Source organism: Morus notabilis, unplaced genomic scaffold, assembly GCF_000414095.1.
Source record: "Morus notabilis unplaced genomic scaffold, ASM41409v2 Scaffold456, whole genome shotgun sequence".
Taxonomy (NCBI): domain Eukaryota; kingdom Viridiplantae; phylum Streptophyta; class Magnoliopsida; order Rosales; family Moraceae; genus Morus; species Morus notabilis.
The window spans coordinates 226,626-246,339 of record NW_010367949.1 but is presented as its reverse complement, the minus strand read 5'-3'; the positions used below and the strand labels follow the sequence as shown (position 1 = coordinate 246,339).

General features: G+C 36.1%; 1 protein-coding gene across 3 annotated transcripts in view; it reads left to right on the top strand.

The window, feature by feature from the left end:
• Positions 1–1,694: 1,694 nt before the first annotated feature.
• LOC21397908 (methylmalonate-semialdehyde dehydrogenase [acylating], mitochondrial) overlaps positions 1,695–19,714 on the top strand; it is a 27,675-nt gene continuing 9,655 nt past the window's right edge. For 2 of the 3 annotated variants that reach the window (XM_024175955.1, XM_024175953.1), the window contains exons 1-13: positions 1,695–1,907; positions 1,990–2,096; positions 2,871–2,942; positions 3,046–3,207; positions 3,445–3,523; positions 3,630–3,784; positions 4,105–4,168; positions 4,770–4,849; positions 5,226–5,291; positions 5,983–6,033; positions 6,157–6,308; positions 7,742–7,832; positions 8,599–8,679. In XM_024175955.1, the coding sequence (XP_024031723.1) occupies positions 1,883–1,907; positions 1,990–2,096; positions 2,871–2,942; positions 3,046–3,207; positions 3,445–3,523; positions 3,630–3,784; positions 4,105–4,168; positions 4,770–4,849; positions 5,226–5,291; positions 5,983–6,033; positions 6,157–6,308; positions 7,742–7,832; positions 8,599–8,679 (1,185 nt within the window). In that variant the 5' untranslated portion in view covers positions 1,695–1,882. The remainder of the gene's footprint in view (positions 1,908–1,989; positions 2,097–2,870; positions 2,943–3,045; positions 3,208–3,444; positions 3,524–3,629; positions 3,785–4,104; positions 4,169–4,769; positions 4,850–5,225; positions 5,292–5,982; positions 6,034–6,156; positions 6,309–7,741; positions 7,833–8,598; positions 8,680–19,714) is intronic. The other variant, XM_024175954.1, reaches the window with a different exon arrangement.

Sequence of the window (19,714 nt, the reverse complement as noted above, 5' to 3'; positions counted from 1 at the left end):
TATTTTTTATGCACAATTTGTTGACAGATCTTGCAGCTTCTTACTATCAACTTCTATCCATAAAACCAATAATTAATTAATTAAAAGAGAGCTACACTTTGATCTTCACTTGTCAGTTTCCTTCAAAATTTTTCTACACAAGCCTAATTGGAAAATCAGTCGGTAAATCAATCATTTACTGTCTAAAGAAAATTTTTACATCGACTAAATCAATAAATCCCCCATTGAAAAAAGAAAAACTCAATTGCTAAATTCATTATTCTATATCAATTGGTATATCTACTATTTAGTTAGGAGAGAAAGGGGTAATTTTTTATTTATTTTACTACCGTTTAGTTTGTTGATTCGAATTTTTAATTTGAGTTAAGACGTGATTTTATATGAGAGCTTTTTACTGTAGCAAAACTCAAATTTTAAACTCGAATTAGTGAAATGAACGAGGTGTTTTTCTTTTTAAACTTGGGAGAATTTAAACTCGTCAAGTGGAATTAAATGAGAAATTACAATTAAACTATATTTACAACTAGGAGAAAAGGGTGTTTTTGTCGATTAATTTTAAACCTGGTTGATTGGTTATATATTTACTAAGATATGGTATAGTCCAAAATTTTGTTACAAACTCCCTAAAATTGAACTTTTTAATTCACTTATTATTGTTATTATTATCGTATGTAATAGCACTAGTGTCTCTTTACCTAGAATTGAGTTCATATATCCCCTTTCGTCTCCCTATTATGTCACTTAAGTTAAAATTATGACCTCTTAACTGATATGATAATATATATCATATATTTTAAATGACGTGACAGTTTTAATTAACGTGTCATGATATTATTAGGGGAATATGAAAATGTATAAAAATAAGGAGTCATATGAGTCAATTCCCTTTGCGGCTTTACCTAACCTTAATAAGTTTAGGGTTAATTACAAAAATTCTCTTTGAATTATGCCACTTGTAACACTTTATCTCATAATCTTTAAAACGTAACATCCGTTCAATGAAACAATAAAACGGTAATAAAAATCCCCCATTCGTTAAGAAATTTAACAGTTTTGACACGTGTCACATAAATAACAGTTGTTGTTAATCAATGCAGAGCACAATTACTATTTCAACCATGCACCCTAATTTTTTTAGTCTAATTTACATATAATATAAAAAATAAAATAAATCTTCTTCGTCCTAGTGACACAATTAATAATGGATGTTTTGTAATTAAAATTCCAAATTTTAATTAGATTTAAATTTATATTAAATTTCAAACCATAGAGTTACTAAAATACTCATAAAATAATTAATTAAATGTCAATTTTCTTTAAAAACTTAACTAATGAGCTTTTGTTAACATTTTATTGTTTAAGAGAAATAATTATTATGTTTTAAAAATTAAAAAGTAAAGTGTTACAAAAGTTATAATTTAAGAGGAATTTTTATTTAATTCATAAATTTATCCAACATCAATGTCAATTCACTTATTATTGTCTTTATTTTTTTTAGAAAAAATTATTAAATTTATTCGTAAAATGTATAAATTAAATTTTATCTCTATAAATAAATATTCTTTTAATTAAAAAAATATTAATTAAAAATAAAGAATAAAAATGGAGAATGTACGTTCCTTTCATAAATCATAACCAGACTCCATACAGAGGCCCACAACCGGGTACCGGAATATTTTAGTTGTGCCCGTACTTTCTCTCACTAACCTCCACGGTCCGATCATACACTTCTCCTCATCATCCAACGGTCGAACTTGGTTTACAACTCTCAATCAAGCACTCTTCAAAAGCAGAACACCAACACAACTACATATAAAAGAGCTGCTGACGCTGAGCTGAGTGGAAAACTTCAAAATCATCAAATCAGCGAAAGAAAGAAACGATGTCGCAGTTTTTGATTCAACGAGGTAAAACATTCACGAAACTCTGGTTTCCATGGAAACTATAACTGTGAAACTCAGATTCGATCTTACGTTTGTGTTTTTGAAGTATTTGTAGGGAGGAACTTGAAGGCTTTGAGGCCTCAGATCTTTTGCTTGAGGAGCTCTGCGTTTTCTACAGCCGCCGAGCCCTCAAAAGGGCAGCCTAATCCTCTGGTAATCCTTTTGTTTGTTTGTTTCCAGAGAAAATTGGTTCTTAACTTCTTATGCGTATGACTTTATTGGTTTGCAACTTTACGGAGACGAGATATACTTTAAAGAGTTTGGGTGGATTAGGAAGGAACTCGTTTTAAAATAATTTTATTTTTTTATATGAAAATAAAAATGAAAACGTTTTAAATTTAAAAAATTATTTTTAAAAATGTGTTTGGTAGTTTTATGAAGAGATTATTTTCAGTATAAAAAAGTTATTGATGTCTCTCTTTTTTTCTCTACTCGAAAGAGGAGAAAACGGAAATAAAAAATGAAAAACGACTAAAAGTCGTTTTTCATTTTTCTCTTAATTTATACTAAATTAAAAAATCGTTTTCATTTCTGTTTTTTGTCTTTAATTGTGCCGAACGCCGTTTCTCTTCGTTTTTATTTTTTCTTTCTCAAAAAATCTGAAAAACAGAAACAAAAACAACTCCAAACACAATCTTTGTTTTTGCTTATTTTTTTGTGCTCTTGTCTGGATGCCGAGAAAGTGCGGGAAAAAATGAACGGAACTTGGAAATTTCACTGGTTTGCTTAAATTTGAACTGATGTAGAATTGGACTTTTAACATAATTAATGGAATTCAGGAAGACTGGCACAGATTTTTGTTTCTAAATGAGTAGGGATTTAAGTCAAACATGAATTTCCATGCTAAAGACATAGCCTTTGAGTTTAACTGATGCAATTTATTTTTTACTTGATTGCTTATACTTATTGTGGGTTTATTCTGCACAGAGGGTTCCGAATCTTATTGGAGGTAGTTTTGTTGATTCACAATCATCAGCGTTCATTGATGTTATAAACCCTGTGAGTGAATAAGATGCTGCAACATTTTCTTATTTTCTTTAGAAACTGATCTTTAAGATGTGATTCTTGTATTGAGAGTTTTTTGGCAAAATTTTGATGGTAGGCTACGCAAGAAGTCGTTTCGCAAGTTCCTTTGACCACAAATGAAGAATTCATAGCTGCGGTATCTGCAGCAAAGCAAGCGTTTCCTTCATGGCGTAATACGCCAGTTACAACCCGTCAACGCATAATGTTCAAGCTTCAAGAGCTTATTCGCAGAGACATTGTAAGTAAAAGTAATCCTGTGGGAAATTGTGGCTTTTGCGATTGTCAATCCTTCGCTGTCCATGACTGTGGGTCCCACATGGGCCCACATAAATTGGCTACTGTAATTGAATGGTTGTGACAAGGCATAAGCTGACAACAACTCTAATAAGTGTTTTAAGGATTTTGTACTTGAGAGTTTTTGTTCAGTTCAAAATTTTTGAAGGCAGTAACTGAAATCAGTCTATAATTGATTCAGGACAAGCTTGCTGTAAATATTACAACAGAACAAGGAAAGACACTAAAAGATGCACATGGGGATGTTTTTCGTGGGCTAGGTTTGTATGTTTACTTTGTTGTTTTAAGTAGGTTTTATACCATAATAGTGGCAGAACAATTAGTGATTTCCAAACTCTGTGAATTTTGATTGGTTTTTACGTTTAGAGGTGGTGGAACATGCATGTGGTATGGCAACTCTGCAGATGGGGGAGTATGTCTCCAATGTATCCAATGGAATTGACACATACAGTGTTCGGGAGCCACTCGGTGTCTGTGCTGGAATTTGTCCCTTTAACTTTCCAGCAATGATTCCATTATGGGTAAGCCTGCTAATTTTCCCTCTTGATGATAAACCACTGTGTAACTACTGACTACAAGTCCTTTTTCACATGTTGGTTTTAGTTTCCTTCTGCAAGAGACAACTGGTTGCTCATTTTCAAGTCTTTGACATTTCAGTACTGTTAACGTGCATGAGGCTAACATTATACTATTCTGTATGTCTACAATTACTGTTATGCCTTACGAGTGTTATTTTTACAAGATGACAATTTTCTTGTTTGTGTTGGTCTGAGTATTTTTCATCACAGGTCCAATAAATTAGTTATAAAATCTAATTGTTTGTTTCATAATCTTACTGCAGATGTTCCCAGTTGCAGTTACATGCGGAAATACATTTGTTTTAAAGCCATCGGAAAAAGATCCAGGTGATATGTTCAGACCGGGATGTATAGATTCCTTGAGTATTGTCCCTAAAGAGTAAATAATCTATCTGTAGAGAGTGTATTTATGAGGATTTACTTAGAAACATCTTTTCTTTGTCTGGAAGCTTATGCTTTATGAGGAATACCGAATTCCTTGATGAAAGTTCTACACTTGCCTAATCTTAGAAAGATGCAGGACAAGACGTAAATGTACTTAAACTATTGGTCTCAGCATTAATTTAGGGTCAGGTATTTTGGTGGGTAGATACGGATAGTCCTCTCTGGCACCTAATTTTATGTAAGTATAAGTCAAATATGCAGCAAGAAATTCTTTTGGCTGTATCTCGGGCTTCTACGTAATTTGATGTTCCTGTACAAATGAAATCATTATTTCAGTTATTACCTCATATATTAACATCCCTTTGCCTGTCATCCCCACATTGCACTTTTTTGCTATTATCTCTTTGGCTCATTGTACATATGATGCCTCCTATGATATGAAAAGCGTTCAATATCTTCTTTGCATTGTTATATAAGGGTTGCATGCAACTAGAATATACATGCTTTTACGTGAAACTGATTGGAAGTTGTGTTGTTTCTGCAGGCGCTTCAATAATACTTGCAGAGTTAGCAATGGAAGCTGGTTTGCCTAAGGGTGTCTTGAATATTGTTCATGGAACAAATGTATGCAGTACGCATGTAGTTCAACTGATTTTTCCTCACTCTACATGCTTCATTGACCTTTATTTATTCCTTACTAAACAGATTCATTGCTTATGTGTGATCTCTTGTTGATCTTCAATTTTATCATGGTGAATATTAGAACTCAATCATGGCATGAAGATGTTAGCTATTGCAGTTAAAAACTCTTAATGCTATACTAGAAATCTAGAACTTTCCTGCTTTTACCAAGAGGGGACAGGGTTTACTGAAAGTGAGATGCTACTTTTTGCATAGGAGACTATGAATTGGAAGATATTACCACTGAATTGGTGTCAATATGTTTCCCCTTTTATGGTTCTCAGCCTTATGGCATCCCGATGAGTATCGCTTTGTGCAGGATATCGTGAATGCAATTTGTGATGATGATGATATCAAAGCTGTATCATTCGTAGGTTCCAACACTGTAAGTACCATAAAGCATATCTTCATTTTTTTTTTTCAGTTGAGAAAGCATTTCTTTAATATATATCCTATCCACTACTTTTATAAGAATAATGAAACAAATTCTTAATGCTTAATATAAAGCATGTCAAATGATTGAGGATATGCACAATAAAGAGGCATCAAGCCTGATGACGGTTGTCTTAGATCACGATTTGAACTTCGTGTGAAAAGGTTCATGCCTTACACAAGATGCATGTGAAAATGGATTTTGTTTCTGTTTACATTGACGTATCTTTTAGTTTGGAATGGATTCCGTATGTTGGAATATTTGAGAATAAAGTGTACTTGCAAGCTTAGCCTGGTAGGAAGTTCACGACAACCTCAACATTGAGGTCTTGAGTTCAAAGAAAGATCAGAAGTAACATAGGCCTTGTTTCTATTTGAATAAGTTATGTTTCATTCTGTTATCTCTTTGGGGGACTTTCTTCCCCTTTCAAAATAGAAGGGAGTAGGCTGCTTATTTGTACAAGAAGTTATCCGTACTTTATTGTTGCTCCACCAACAACTGAGCAATATGCATATGTTTATGTAGCAGAATTATTTGTACTTACTTGATATTGCCATTTTCTCAATGACTTCTTCAGCAGTTTTTAATGGATTTGTTTTTCTCTACTGGATCTTATGTGTACATCTTTATTTTACATTAAAAGGCTGGCATGCATATATATTCAAGGGCAGCAGCTAAAGGGAAACGTGTTCAGGTAAGTCAAATTCAGCTCCTTTGGGAAAAAAAAAAAAAGAAAAAGAAAAGTATGAATAGTTTTGTTTGTTCCTTTCATATCCTTGTGACTGTTGAAAGGATCCAACTTCCTTTCTTTCTTTAGTCGAATATGGGGGCCAAGAACCATGCAATCGTGATGCCTGATGCAAGCGAGGATGCTACTTTGAATGCCATTGTTGCAGCTGGATTTGGTGCGGCAGGCCAGAGGTGCATGGCACTCAGCACTGTTGTTTTTGTTGGAGGTGCAAAGTCATGGTATGACAAACTCATCCCTCTCCAAATGCTTCCCTTCTATGAAAATGTTTTATTTTACGAGAAAGACCGTACAAAGAGATCTCTTCTTAGCTAGCATGCATTTTGTGTAGGGATGAGTTTTTTACCCGCGGTATCCACCCCGAATAGGGCGGACATGGGGGTTGTTAAATGGGGAGGGGGCGGGTATGGGGGTTGTTAAATGGGGATGGGGCTGGGTTTGGAGGTTTATATTGTCCACATAAATGGGGGCGGGGGCAGGGGAAGCACCTGCTGCCCCCATACTAGCCCCGATATACATAAATATTTTTAATACAAATATATATAATATATTATAATGCTACTTAAAAATATGCGATTAAAAAAGTTGAAAAGTAATTTTCCATCTTTAAAAATCCTAATGATTCCTAATTTTATATTTAATTTGATGTGATTTATATATGTGTTAATAATATTGCAATATTTTTTTTCCTTAATGGGTAAATGGGTAAGGTATAGGGAAGGCCTCTCCGATATGAATTCTTGGACCCCAAGTAAGGCGGGTTTGGGGGCAAAAATGAAAGCAGGGGCTGGGGCAGGGAAGCATGCCTGACCCCGTTTACCCAATTATCATTCTTAATTTTGCGTCTACGGTCTATATTCAACTTTGCATTCTCAAGGGTTACAAAAGTATCCCTATACAATCCCTCCCCTGTAACACCTTTCAGTTTACTTAATCTCATTAAATTCAACAATAGTTCAGCTTTACCATTAGTAATCCATTTCCGTAGTTATCTGGAACCTTATTTGAAGGCAACACTTATGTCCAATTGTAACTGAATTGGATACTAGGCTAAGGGTGGGCTTCTTAAGGGATTAGCAATTTGAAGAGATAAATTTTTGAATTTTTTAGAATGCAAGGTTGAACATTGCATTTCACTTGAACATAATGGAGAATTTTGTAATTTTTCCTTACGGTACCAACATACAGCTTTTAGTAAAATTGATTCTTTTCACTTTAACAACTTAATCACCAAAGTGATCGCGCATTGCAGAGTGTCTTAGTTGTAAATTGTAGTTTTCCTCTTAGCCAAATGATTTTATATATGTATTAAATCATTTCTGAAAACATTTATCCACCTATGCTCACCCTGTAGGGACTGAGGTTTCTTCGAGGAGTTCCACCTGTTATTAACTTTTATCTACCTTGTTATGCAAATTCCATATTTTGTATTTATTTCTACCCATAGGCCTCAGAAAAGGTAATGCATCTATGCAAGACCCTTAATGTCTCAAGCACAGGGTATCCAGAGATCATGAAATTTTCATTGTGATATAGGTGCTTTTCCGAGATTCATTTCTCACATGGCAATTTTTGGTAAAAAAGGGATCGGTCATAATCTTTTTTTTTTTTTTTTTTTTTTTCTGTTGAAAAATAAAAATATAAACTTTTGCAGGGAGAACAAACTAGTTGAGCGTGCCAAAGCTCTCAAAGTAAATGCAGGAACTGAACCTGATGCAGACCTTGGTCCAGTAATTAGCAAACAGGTCGTCACCTTTTTTTTTATTCTTTTTTATTTTTAAATTTTATTTTGATCTTGAGCATACTACTTAATTTTACGCCAAGACGGGGAAATTGAAGTCTTTCACACTTGATAGTTAATTGATTTTGAAACTAGTAACAAAGTCCCTATTTGTTTCACTGGTTTAGTTCTTCAACTCAGCTTGAACAGTGAGCAAAGTTTGAATTCATTTTTGGTAAGCACGTCGTCCGAATAATATTCCCCGTTTAAATTGAGTTAAATTATCTAACTTAGAGTTTAACTCTCCTCTAAAGTTAAACCGTTCAAACCATTTTTGAATAGTAAAAAGATGCTCAGGCCCCGTTCATTTCGCTGATTCGAGTTTTGCTACAGTAAAAAGCTCTCACAAACAATCACATCTAACTTTTTTGCTACAGTAAAAAGCTCTCACATAAAATCACATCTCAACTCGAATTGAAAACTCGAATCAGTGAAATGAACAAGGCCCACTCTCTCTGTTTTTCACACCTACTAAACACAAATTTGAATTTTATTCCCCGTTCAGGTTAAATTTTAACTGCACATCTAAACGCCAATTCAAACTACAATTTAAACTATATAGTTTGAATTTTTCTATTCCGATAAAAATGTTCGAATCAATAAAATTCGAACCAACGAACCAAACGGTATAAAAGTAACTTTTAGTTGTATATACAACCAACTCTTTTGCACAGCTCCATGCTTGAGGGGGTTTTTTTTTTTTTAATAAATTTTCTTTCTTGCATTCACAGGCCAAGGAACGAATATGCAGATTAATTCAAAGTGGTGCTGATAGTGGTGCTAGGCTACAGCTTGATGGCAGAAATATTGTGGTATCTCTCTTTCATTATCTTACTAGATTACTGATTTTAGACACCTCCTTATAAGTTTACAATAAAATATGATTTACTCAGTCACATTTTATGTTTAGTTGATTAGCTGTCTCACAAAAGGGCATGGTATGGGAAACATAAAAACAAGTAATGAGTGAATGAACTTATTTATGACTAATTATATAAATCTATTAGATATGTGAGTCTCATGTTGTCTTGGTTGGAATCGCTGGAAAATAAAACTCCTTTTTTTTTATAAATATTTTCACTTATGGAACCATGAAATTCAGACTCATGTGAGAGGCCAAGGGGCAGTACTAAAAAAAGTAATTTTGACATCTTTCTCTCGACTTGGGAAAGGATCATACTTAAGCTGCTTGGGGATTATAATTATACTAATAGCCTTGATTAGATTATGAAATTGAAGAGAATGGGATCAAATTCACGGAGCGAGAGGGAAATAGGGGAGATTTTCCGGTGTACAAGTCTTCCTATGTCCCAATGCTGCCATCAATCTCAAGAGAAGAGAGATAGTTGAAGAGTCTATTCTCGATTATGCAAATAATCAATGTCGCCTACCACCTAAAAAAGGAGAAGGGAAGTATTTTTGTTCAATAAATTTAGACCTTTGCGAGATAATAATGGTTCTTCAGAAGGCAAGAGAGTCTTTTAATAAGGAGCGGGCCGACTCAGAAATTGGGCCTTCAATAGTTGGGCTTACTAATAGAGACAAGCTATTAAGCTATTTGAAGATGGGATTTTGTAAAGCATCCTCAGAACCGACTGAGGTGAATTCTGGCCAAAAACAAGTCAGAATTTGTTAGGGCTACAATTTAAAAAATGGGATGATGAAAATCAGAGAAAAACTCCCAAAAAACCGGTTCTGCATTACTCTAAGCCACGGTTCTTTGGAGAATTGCAGAATCAAGCATTTCCTTTTTTTTTTCTTTTTATCAGCACTCTAGAAGAGTTCCAAAGAATAATATCCATGGATGCGGGATTGAGAGAGAATCGGATCTTGTCCCAGAAACAGGGCATACAGATGTTGAAGGAGGAGATTTTCTTCCCTAAGACGAGGATGCATCAGGAGATGAGAGCAGTTCGCGATCAGTCTCTTCTTTTTGTTCAACGGAGGAGTGGGTTGGACAATCAGGAAGGGTTTGTGGGTCTAGAGGAAGTGAGGTTTCTTACCGCAATAGGGAGTTCGGAGGAATTAGTGTTGGAGAGCCAAGCAGGTAATAATCTTGAAACTAGCTCAAATGCTTTAACTCTTTCTCCTCTAGCATCAGTGGCTCCAGTTGAGATTTATAAGTATGAGGGTGGGCTAACGGAGGGATGTAATTCAGTGGCCGGTAGAATTGCAGGGGCCCAAAGTTGGGGAAGGGCAGAATTATGCACATAAGGAGAGAACAATCTAATTGCAAGGGTTTGATCAGTTTAGCACACTGACTATTGGTGGTAGGAGAGTGAAGTGGAGTAAAATCTGGTCAGTGCTTCAAAATATGCACCTTCAACTTTCGAGTTCAAAGAAGGGGAATAAAGGCAATGTTGGAGGGACTGCAAAGACAGCCAGAATAAAAGGCCAAAACCTGGAATTGAAGAATTTGGAATATAATATCTGGTAAGATAAGAAGGCTAATGGGGAAATAATCTTTAATGAAACTGATGACTTGGAATATCAGAGGAGGGAACTCTCCTTTAAAAAGAAGGGGAGTTCGAGAGGTTGTGGGTAAAGAAAACCTTGAAATTTTGATTATATAAGAGGTTAAACGGAAAGAAGTAGAGAGAAGATTTGTGGGTAGTATTTGGCAGTCCAGATTCAAAGAATGGGTCCTATTACCTGCCATGGTGTTCTAGAAGAATTTTGGTAGTTTGGGATGTTAGACGAATTAAAGTAGTTGAAAGCCTTTTGGGAGATTTTCGGTTACTATTGAAGTTGAGGAAGGAGATTTTTGGTGGTTTACAGGAGTATACGGCCCTAACCACCACAATAAAAGAGAGTTGTTTTGGGATGAGTTAGCAGGGGTTTGGAGTTTGTGTGGTCAAAGATGGTGTGTTGGAGGAGACTTCAATGTTACCCGGTTCTTGTCGGAGAAGAGTGGCAGCAGCACCATCACAAGGAGTATGAAGCTGTTCGGTGAGCTCATTAAGGATTTGTAGTTGACTAATCCACCTCTTCACAACGTGAAATTTACCTGGTCTAATTTCAGTGATTCCCCCATATGTTGTAGATTGGACAGGTTCTTGCTTTCTGAACGTTGGATGGAGTTCTTTCCGTATGGGCGTCAAGAAGCTTCTGTTCGAGCAGTTTCTGATCACTGCCCGGTTCTTTTTCATACAAAACCGCTAGCATGGGGGCTCTCCCCCTTTAGATTTAACAATATTTGGCTTGAGAATAAGGAGTTAATTAAATGTATGAAGGTTTGGTGGGTAGAAGAAGAAGTTGGAGGTTGGGAGGGTTACTGATGTATGTGGAAGTTGAAGTTGCTGAAAGGAAAAGTAAAAAGGTGGAGTATGGAGGTAGCCGAGGCTAAACGAGTGGAGAAGAGGAAAACTTTAAAGAGAATCGAGGAGATTGATCGTAAGGAAGGGAGCTCCGATTGGTCTTCGGTGTTGCAGCGGAAGGATTTTAAACACCGATTGTTCCGCTTAATAGAGGAGGAGGATAGGGCTATAAGACTAAAGTGCAAATCCATTTGGGCTGAGAGGGAGATGCACATTCCAAACGTTTCCATCGCTTACTAAATGCAAGGAGAACAAGGAACACCAGTTCAAAATTGGAAACAAAAGATGGAGTTTTCACAGAGGAAGAGGAGGATATTACGAAGAGGATAGTTGAATTTCATGCTAAATTATATGAATCGTCGGGTGGGGAATTTTCTGTGTTGAAGGTTTGGATTGGAGTCCGACTTCTACACATGTTGCTGAATCTTTGGAGAAGCCTTTTGAAGAGGACGGAATTAAGAGAGCAGTTTTCAGTTGTGACGGCAACAAGGCTCCCGGTCCGGATGGTTTCACGCTATCTTTTTTTAGGAGTGTTAGGATTTTATGAAAAGTGATGCAGTGAAGACGATTGAAGAATTTTGGAGGTTTGGGATTGTTAATAGTATCACCAATGAAACATATATTTGTTTGATCCCTAAAAAAGTCAATTCTTACAAAATTAGGATTTTAGACCCATTGGCCTCTATAAAATCATATCGAAGGTGTCGTCGAATAGGCTGAAGGTTGGGAAACAATTTTAGAAGTTCAAGGGGCGTTTGTGGAAGGAAGGCAGATTTAGATCTAGTGTTGGTTGCAAAGGAAGTAGTGGAAGACTTGGAGCTTCAAGAAGAGAGGGGGTGGTGGTGAAAATTGATTTCAAAAAGGCGTATGATCACGTGGAATGGAAGTTTCTAGATTTTGTTTTGGAGTGAAAATGGTTTGGTGCTAGGTGGAGAAAGTGGGTAGCGGGGTGTGTCGGTTCAGTTAATTATTCCATGATGATTAATGGTAGGCCAAGGGGCAAATTTGCAGCCTTAAGAGGGCTGCGGCAGGGGGACCCGTTGTCCCGATATTTGTTTACTCTTGTAGTTTATGTGTTGAGCAGGTTAGTTGACAGAGTCGTCGAAGCTTCTCTTGTCATTCTGCTAAGTGTGGGGAGATCGAATGTCAAAATAAGCCAGGTCCAGTTCGCGGATGATACACTATTTTTTAGCCCACCTGAAGAGGAAAGCTTGTTGAATCTAACCTCTATTTTGGAGATTTTTTGTCTAGTCTCGGGTTTGAAAATGAACCGGGACAAAATCATTATTCTGGGCATAAATGTGGAAGAAGAGAGGTTGTCTAGGCTGGCTAGTGTTGTTGGTTGTTCAGTGGGTTCGTGGCCAGTCAAATGCTTGGGTTTACCTTTAGGTGGAAATCCGTTGCAGACATCTTTTTGGGATCCGGTGGTATATAAAGTGGCTAAGAGATTGGACAGGTGGGAAAAGCTTTCTTGTCAAAAGGAGGTAGGCTAACTCTCATTCAGTCAATTTTATCTACCTTGCCTATCTACCTTGTTGCAGTAGCGGGGGTGATTGAGAAGCTCACAAGAGACTTTTCTTGGGAGGGGTTTTCTGACGATAATGCGACTCACTTGGTGGGTTGGGATCAGGTTTGTAGTAGACCAAAGAAGGTGGGGAGTATTGGGTATTGGGAATTTAAGGAAGAGAAATGAAGACCGGTTAGCAAAATGCCTTTGGAGGTTTCCGTTGGAAGCTGATGCATTATGGCATAGGGTTGTGGTTGGGAAGTATGGATTGGCTTCAAATAAGTGGGATTCAAGAGCAGAATTGAGAGTAGCATTCATATGCCCATGGAAGTCAATTCAGTTGATATCCGGGTTGTTTTTCCAGCGGGTTAAATGGAAAGATTGGCTTGGGAGAAATTGTGAGATTTTGGGAAGATTCTTGGGTCGAAAGTGGTCCTTTGTGCTCAAGATTTCCTTCTCTATACAGAATTTCCCCTCTTCAGAATAAGCCAATATCAAATTTTGTGGAGGACAATGAAGTTCAGGATGATGGCAGCGTCTTATGGAATTTCAAATTTCCAACGAATCTAACAGATAGGGAGTCGAGGGAGGTCTTGGAGTTGATTGCGAATGTGGAGAGAACCAGGCTCATTGGTGTAATCCAAGATAGAAGGGAGTGAGTACCTGATAGTCGCGGCTTGTTTTATGTTAAGTCACTATTCTTTTCATTGATAGCTGATTCATCAATTTCGCGCTTTGCTTCTATGAGAATATTTGGAAAACTCGAGCCCCCATTAGGGTCCAAGTATTTTGTTGGCTGCTCGCTCTTAATAAGGTGAATACTCATGATTCATTGCAACAAAGAAGTTTGTTCCTTTCAATTTCCCCAGGGTGGTATTGCTTGTGTAACGATGATGGGAAGTCGGCATATCACTTGTTTTTGCATTGTGCTTGTTAGTTTACCAATCCATCCCAAAAGCTTAAGCTATTAGGAGGTGGGCTAACAATAGTTTAATACTTTAACACTCCCTCTCACTTGTGGGCTAGACAATGGGCAATCGTATGGGTAAATTAATTGCAAAGCCCAACACGTGAATATTTAAGCCCGAGATATATTAAAGACCCAACACATGATAATAATTTAAATGGGGATAAAGAGTACAATTACGGGAGTTTGAAGTCAAGACCTCCCTCTCTGATACTATGTTAGTTTACCAATCCATTCCAAAAGCTTAAGCTGTTAGGAGGTGGGCCAACAATAGTTTAATACTTTAACAGTGCTTATTCCCGCCTGCTTTGGTCTTGGGTGCTGAAGGAGTTTGGTTTCACTTGGGTCATGCCTCGAAGTTGTATTGAGTTGCTGATTTTTTCTTCTCCTTTGAGTTTCAGTCAAAGAGGAATGATTTTATGGCGGGCCACAATCTTAGCTACTTTTTAGGGCTCATGGTTGGAAAGGAATAATAAAATTTTGGAGGACTAGGAGGAGGACAGGCTTATTCTTTAGGATAAAGTAAAGTATTGGGTTTTGTTGTGGGTTTACAAGGATAAAGAATTTGGCAGACCAAATTTTTTGGATTTTATTAGGAGTTGGGATCCCCTTTATAGCCCTACTCTAGCATTCTTGTTTAGCTATTGCTTAAAGCTGTCTTGAAATTTTTTATTATTTATTTATTTTTTATATCTCTCCCTCCCTCCCCTTTCCTACATTATTAATAAAAGTCGTTTCCTTTTCACAAAAAAAAAAAAGAAAAAGAAAAAGAAAAAAAGAATAGATTTGAACAGGCACTTATGAATGACTTAGTCATGCATGATGTCTCTAGCACATTGACACTTGATTTGGTACTTTAAATGTTGGGTTTGTTGTGAATCAATCATCTGTCTACATTCCAACTGTTGATGGTCACTGTGAAAACAATGGACCGTCAAATAATGTGTTTGGTACTATTCTAAATGTTACTGTAAACAGTAAGAGTCAAATAATACGTTTGATACTGTGCAAATAGCGACTGTAAATAGTGATTACTATGCAAATAGTAGCTGCATAGTATATTCAAATAGTAATGTATAGCATTGTATTTTTCAATACGGGGCTAATATAATGCAAATGTACAACCTCAAGCATTTAATGAACTTTCTCTCACTAGTTTCTGTCTAAAAATTTCTTTTGTTAGTTTTATATAATGTTATTAGCACGAATGTTGTAGTCTTGTTACGAGTATACCTTCATTAACTCATGAAAGAGTTAACACCTTGTCAAATCTTGCAAAGCTCGAGTTCGTTGTATTGAAAAGGAATGAACTTTTGATAAAAAATTATTAGACTTGTCCCATTGGTTCATCGGCATTTTTAGAAGTAAATGTTGTATTCTCTAAAAATTTTGAACAATTATATATTCATGGTTGAGGTCATGGATGTGGCCGTAGTCGAGGACATGGTCGAAGAGCTTATTACAACCCTTCATAGAATTCATGATCCAAAATAAGCATCATGATAAAAGAGAATATGTTAATGGAAATTCTTCCTAAAATCCTGAAGATTCTTATTATAGACGCGATATCAAAGGTTTTTGGTCTCGAATTTGTTGAACACTAGAACGCCTTTGTAAATTTTATAGGCATCACTGAAAGGGAAAGAAAAGGAAGTGAATTTTAATGGATGACTTAACTCATCTTAACGTCTCATACGTCATTGATGATTTTGTGAAAAAGGTTATAGATGATAATTAGATAGATATATGTGCTCTAATGTAGTGTTATTAGACTTGATTTTTCATGAATGTTGCGTTATGTATTACCTTTTGAACAATTTCGTGAACTGTTATGATATTTACCATTATTATTTTTGCGCGATGCTTGATATGGATAGAGCCAAGTTCAAAGTTAATCTTGAGAATATTTGCATACCAGATAGTGATACCAACACACGCATCCTTAAATATAAAAATTTACTTCTCTGATTTAAAACCAACAAAAACAATTATCAATATGATATCAAGTCTTATAGATCTGGTTGAAGTAACTGGTAAAGCTAGCTTCATTTTATCAAATGGAACAAAATTATCCATAAATGATGCTTTGTTCATCAAAGTCCAAAAGAAATTTGTTAAGCTGTAATAACATGTATCTTCATAGATATGTACTTAGTTTGTAACTGAAGGTAACATGAAATATATGCATCTTACGATTAGTGTATCTAGGAAGGAGTACATCTTAGAAAAACTACCAATGCTTTCTTCGGGATTGCATTACACATATATGAAGGTGATTGAGTCACATATGGTAGTTAAAGAAGATCCTCAGGCATTAACTCTATGGCATGATCATTTAGGTCATCCTGGTTCAATGATAATGCGAAGAATTATTAAAAACTCACTTGGACATCCATTGAAGGGCCAAAAAGATCCTTCAAATTAGAAAAATTCCATGTGAGGCTTGTTGTCTTAGGAAATTATAGGTTTCTGGGGTAGAAAAAATGTATATTGCTCTAATAGTCTCTGTGCAATATTTACAAGACTTTATAGGGAAAGCATACCACTGAATTTGGTATAGAAATCCCTTGATTGAAGGAGATCCTTATTTCAAGGAATCTCTTTATTTTGAAAAAATAAACTACTTTCCTAATCTATCCCAAATCCCTTATTGACCAGATTGGTTTATAGATATCACTGAATTTGGTATAGAAATCCATTATTTCCACACTCCCCCTCAAGTTGGTTTATAGATATCTATCTTGCTCAACTTGCTAATAAAAAATTCAAAGCTTGGTGTGAATAATCCTTTGGTAAGAAATCAGCCACTTGTTGCGATGTTAGGACAAATGGCATACAAATAGCTCCAGCTTCAATCTTCTCTTTTATGAAATGCCTGTCAATCTCAACATGTTTTGTAAAGTCATGTTGAACTGGATTGTGGGCAATGCTAATGGCTGCCTTGTTATCACAGTACAACTTCGTAGGCATGGTCATAGGTCTTCTTAGTTCCTCCAAGATTCGTTTAAGCCACACCATTTCACAAATTTCATGTGCCATCGATCTATATTCTGCTTCAGCACTATTATGGGCCACTACATTTTGTTTTTTGCTTCTCAAGTTACTAGGTTTCCCCATACAAACGTACAATAGCCTGATGTGGACCTCGTATCCAAAATGGATCTTGCCCAGCCTGCATATGTGTATGCTTTAATACTTCGTTGTTCATTCTTTCCAAAAAATAAACCTTTTCCTGGAGAGTTATTCAAGTATCTAAGAATGCGGTAGACTGCTTCAAGATGTTCTTCATGAGGAGAATGCATGAATTGACTCACTAGGCTCACGGTAAATGTTATGTCTGGTCGTGTATGTGACAAGTAAATTAGCTTCCCAACTAGTTTATGATATCGGGCTGTATCTACTGGGTTTCCTTCCTTGTTTCCAAACTTATGATTTGGATCAGTTGGTGTTTCGACAGGACGACATCCACTTATTCTAGTTTCTTTAAGTAAATCAATCACATATTTTCTTTGTGATACTTCAATTCCTTTTCTTGATCGAGTTACCTCCATACCAAGAAAATATTTTAGTGAACCCAGAAAATATTTTAGTGAACCCAAGTCTTTGATTTCGAACTCGGAAGCTAGACACTGCTTTAAGCGCTCCATTTCAGTTGTGTCATCCCCAATGAGAATAATATCGTCAACATACACTATAAGAACAACTATCTTCCCATCAGTTGAATGCCTTGTGAACATGGTATCGTCTACTTGTCCCTGGGCATATCCTTGCTTCTTCACAAATTGTGTAAACCTCTCGAACCAAGCTCTTGGTGATTATTTCAAGCCATATAAGGACTTTTTGAGTTTATATGCCTTTGATCCATTTTTTCCCTCAAAGTCTGGAGGTGGATTCATGTATACTTCTTCTTCTAGGTCGCTATTAAGGAGTGCATTCTTCACGTCTAGTTGTTGAAGTGGCCAGTTTAGATTAGCTGCAATTGCTAAGAGCACTCTGACAGTATTCAGTTTTGCCACGGGTGCAAAGGTTTCAAGATAATCAATACCATACGTTTGAGTGAATCCTTTAGCTACTAGGCGTGCCTTGTATCTCTCTAGGGATCCATCTGATTTGTATTTGGTTGTGAACACCCATTTGTAGCCAACTGTCTTCTTTTTCTTAGGCAACTCCATTACTTCCCATGTCCCATTTTTTTCAAGAGCCCTCATTTCTTCAAGAATAGCTTCCTTCCATTTAGGAACCTCTAAAGCATCCTGCACATTTTTTGGAATCTCCACACTAGACAATTGTGAGGTAAACAAAGAAAACACTGGTGACGAATTTTAATAGCTAGCAAAATTGGACATGGGATACTTTACATAACTTCTGACACCTTTACGTTGAGCAATTGGAAGATCAAGGTTAGATATGTTTGGTTTGGACTTAATAGGCTCAGGATTAGGTAGACTTATGTGGGTGGGTACTAGATGAGAATTACTTGGAACATTGATGGAGTTCTGAATGACCTGAGGTGTAGACTCTTGACAGTGTTGGGAGGTTTCAGTCTCATTCCCTTGATTCCGGTTCCTTCTCGAGTAAACAAATAGTTCTTCTATACCTATTTGTTCTCTATTTTCATTTCTACCAATATCATGAGATAGCTCTATAGTTTTGGAATTCAAATTTTCATTAGTTAAATCACTCAGTTCCGTATTTATTAAGAAACTTAGAATTTTTGTTACGGGTTGGTCAGTGTCATTTATGCTTTCCCGCTAAAGATGAGTACCAAAGAACGGTTGATTCTCAAAAAAAAGTGACATAACAAACATTTTTTTAGAACTTGGGTCATAACACTTGTACCCCTTTTGAGTCGGAGCATAGTCTGCAAATACACACTTCCTAGCTCAAGGATCTAACTGTCCACGGTTCTGGCCATGTATATGAATAAATGCACTACACTCAAATACTTTCAAAGGTAAATCAGATGTCAACTTATAAGTAGGAAAAACATCTTTAAAAGTACTTAGAGGTGTTCTAAAATTCAAGATGTTGGTAGGCATGCGATTTATAAGGTATGTTGCAGTTAAAAGAGCTTCTCCCCAAAGATAGTTAGGAACATTATTAGTAAATAAAGACGCTTTAGTGACTTCTAAGAGGTATTTGTTTTTCCGTTCAGCTATCTCATTTTGTTGGGGTGTGTCCGGACATGAGCTTTTGATGTACTATGCCTTTTTTCAAAAAGAAATCCCCTAAGACTTCATTAAAGTATTCTATACCATTATCACTTTTAAACACTTTGATTTTTTCCTGAAATTGTGTCTCAACCATTGTATAAAACACTTGGAAAATCTTCTTTACTTCAGATTTATCCTTTAATAAATATACCCAACTAAGCTGTGTATGATCATCGATAAAACTGACAAACCATTTTTTTCTAGACATCGTCGAAACTCTAGATGGTCTCCAAACATCACTTTGAATTAACATAAATGGTTTTGAAGCTTGATATGGTTTGGAAAGAAAAAAAGATCGGTGATGCTTAGCTAGTTCACAAATTTCACATTGAAAAGAAGATGGACTTTTATTTCTAAATAAATCAGGCAACAAGTGTTTTAAATAATAAAAACTTGGATGTCCTAGTCTATAATGCCAAAGCATAACATTATTAGAAATAGAAATAGAGTTCCAGACATCGTCGAAACTCTAGATGGTCCTTAAACATCACTATGAATTAACATAAATGGTTTTGAAGCTGGATATGGTCTGGAAGGAAAAAAGATCGGTGATGCTTAGCTAGTTCACAAATTTTACAGTGAAAAGAAGATGGACTTTTATTTCTAAATAAATCAGACAGCAAGTTTTTTAAATAATAAAAACTTGGATGTTCTAGTCTATAATGCCAAAGCATGTCCGAGTCTCCTGCTTTAGTTTTTTCCACGTCTCTGGTCAAATGGCCGGGCTTCCCTTTGCCATCTATAGCCAGCTTCATGGGCTATGCCCATTCTAGGTAGTTCTTCCTGTTAAGCTTGTGGAGGGTTAACTGGAATGAATGATGAGGGGAACCCCCCCGCCCCCGC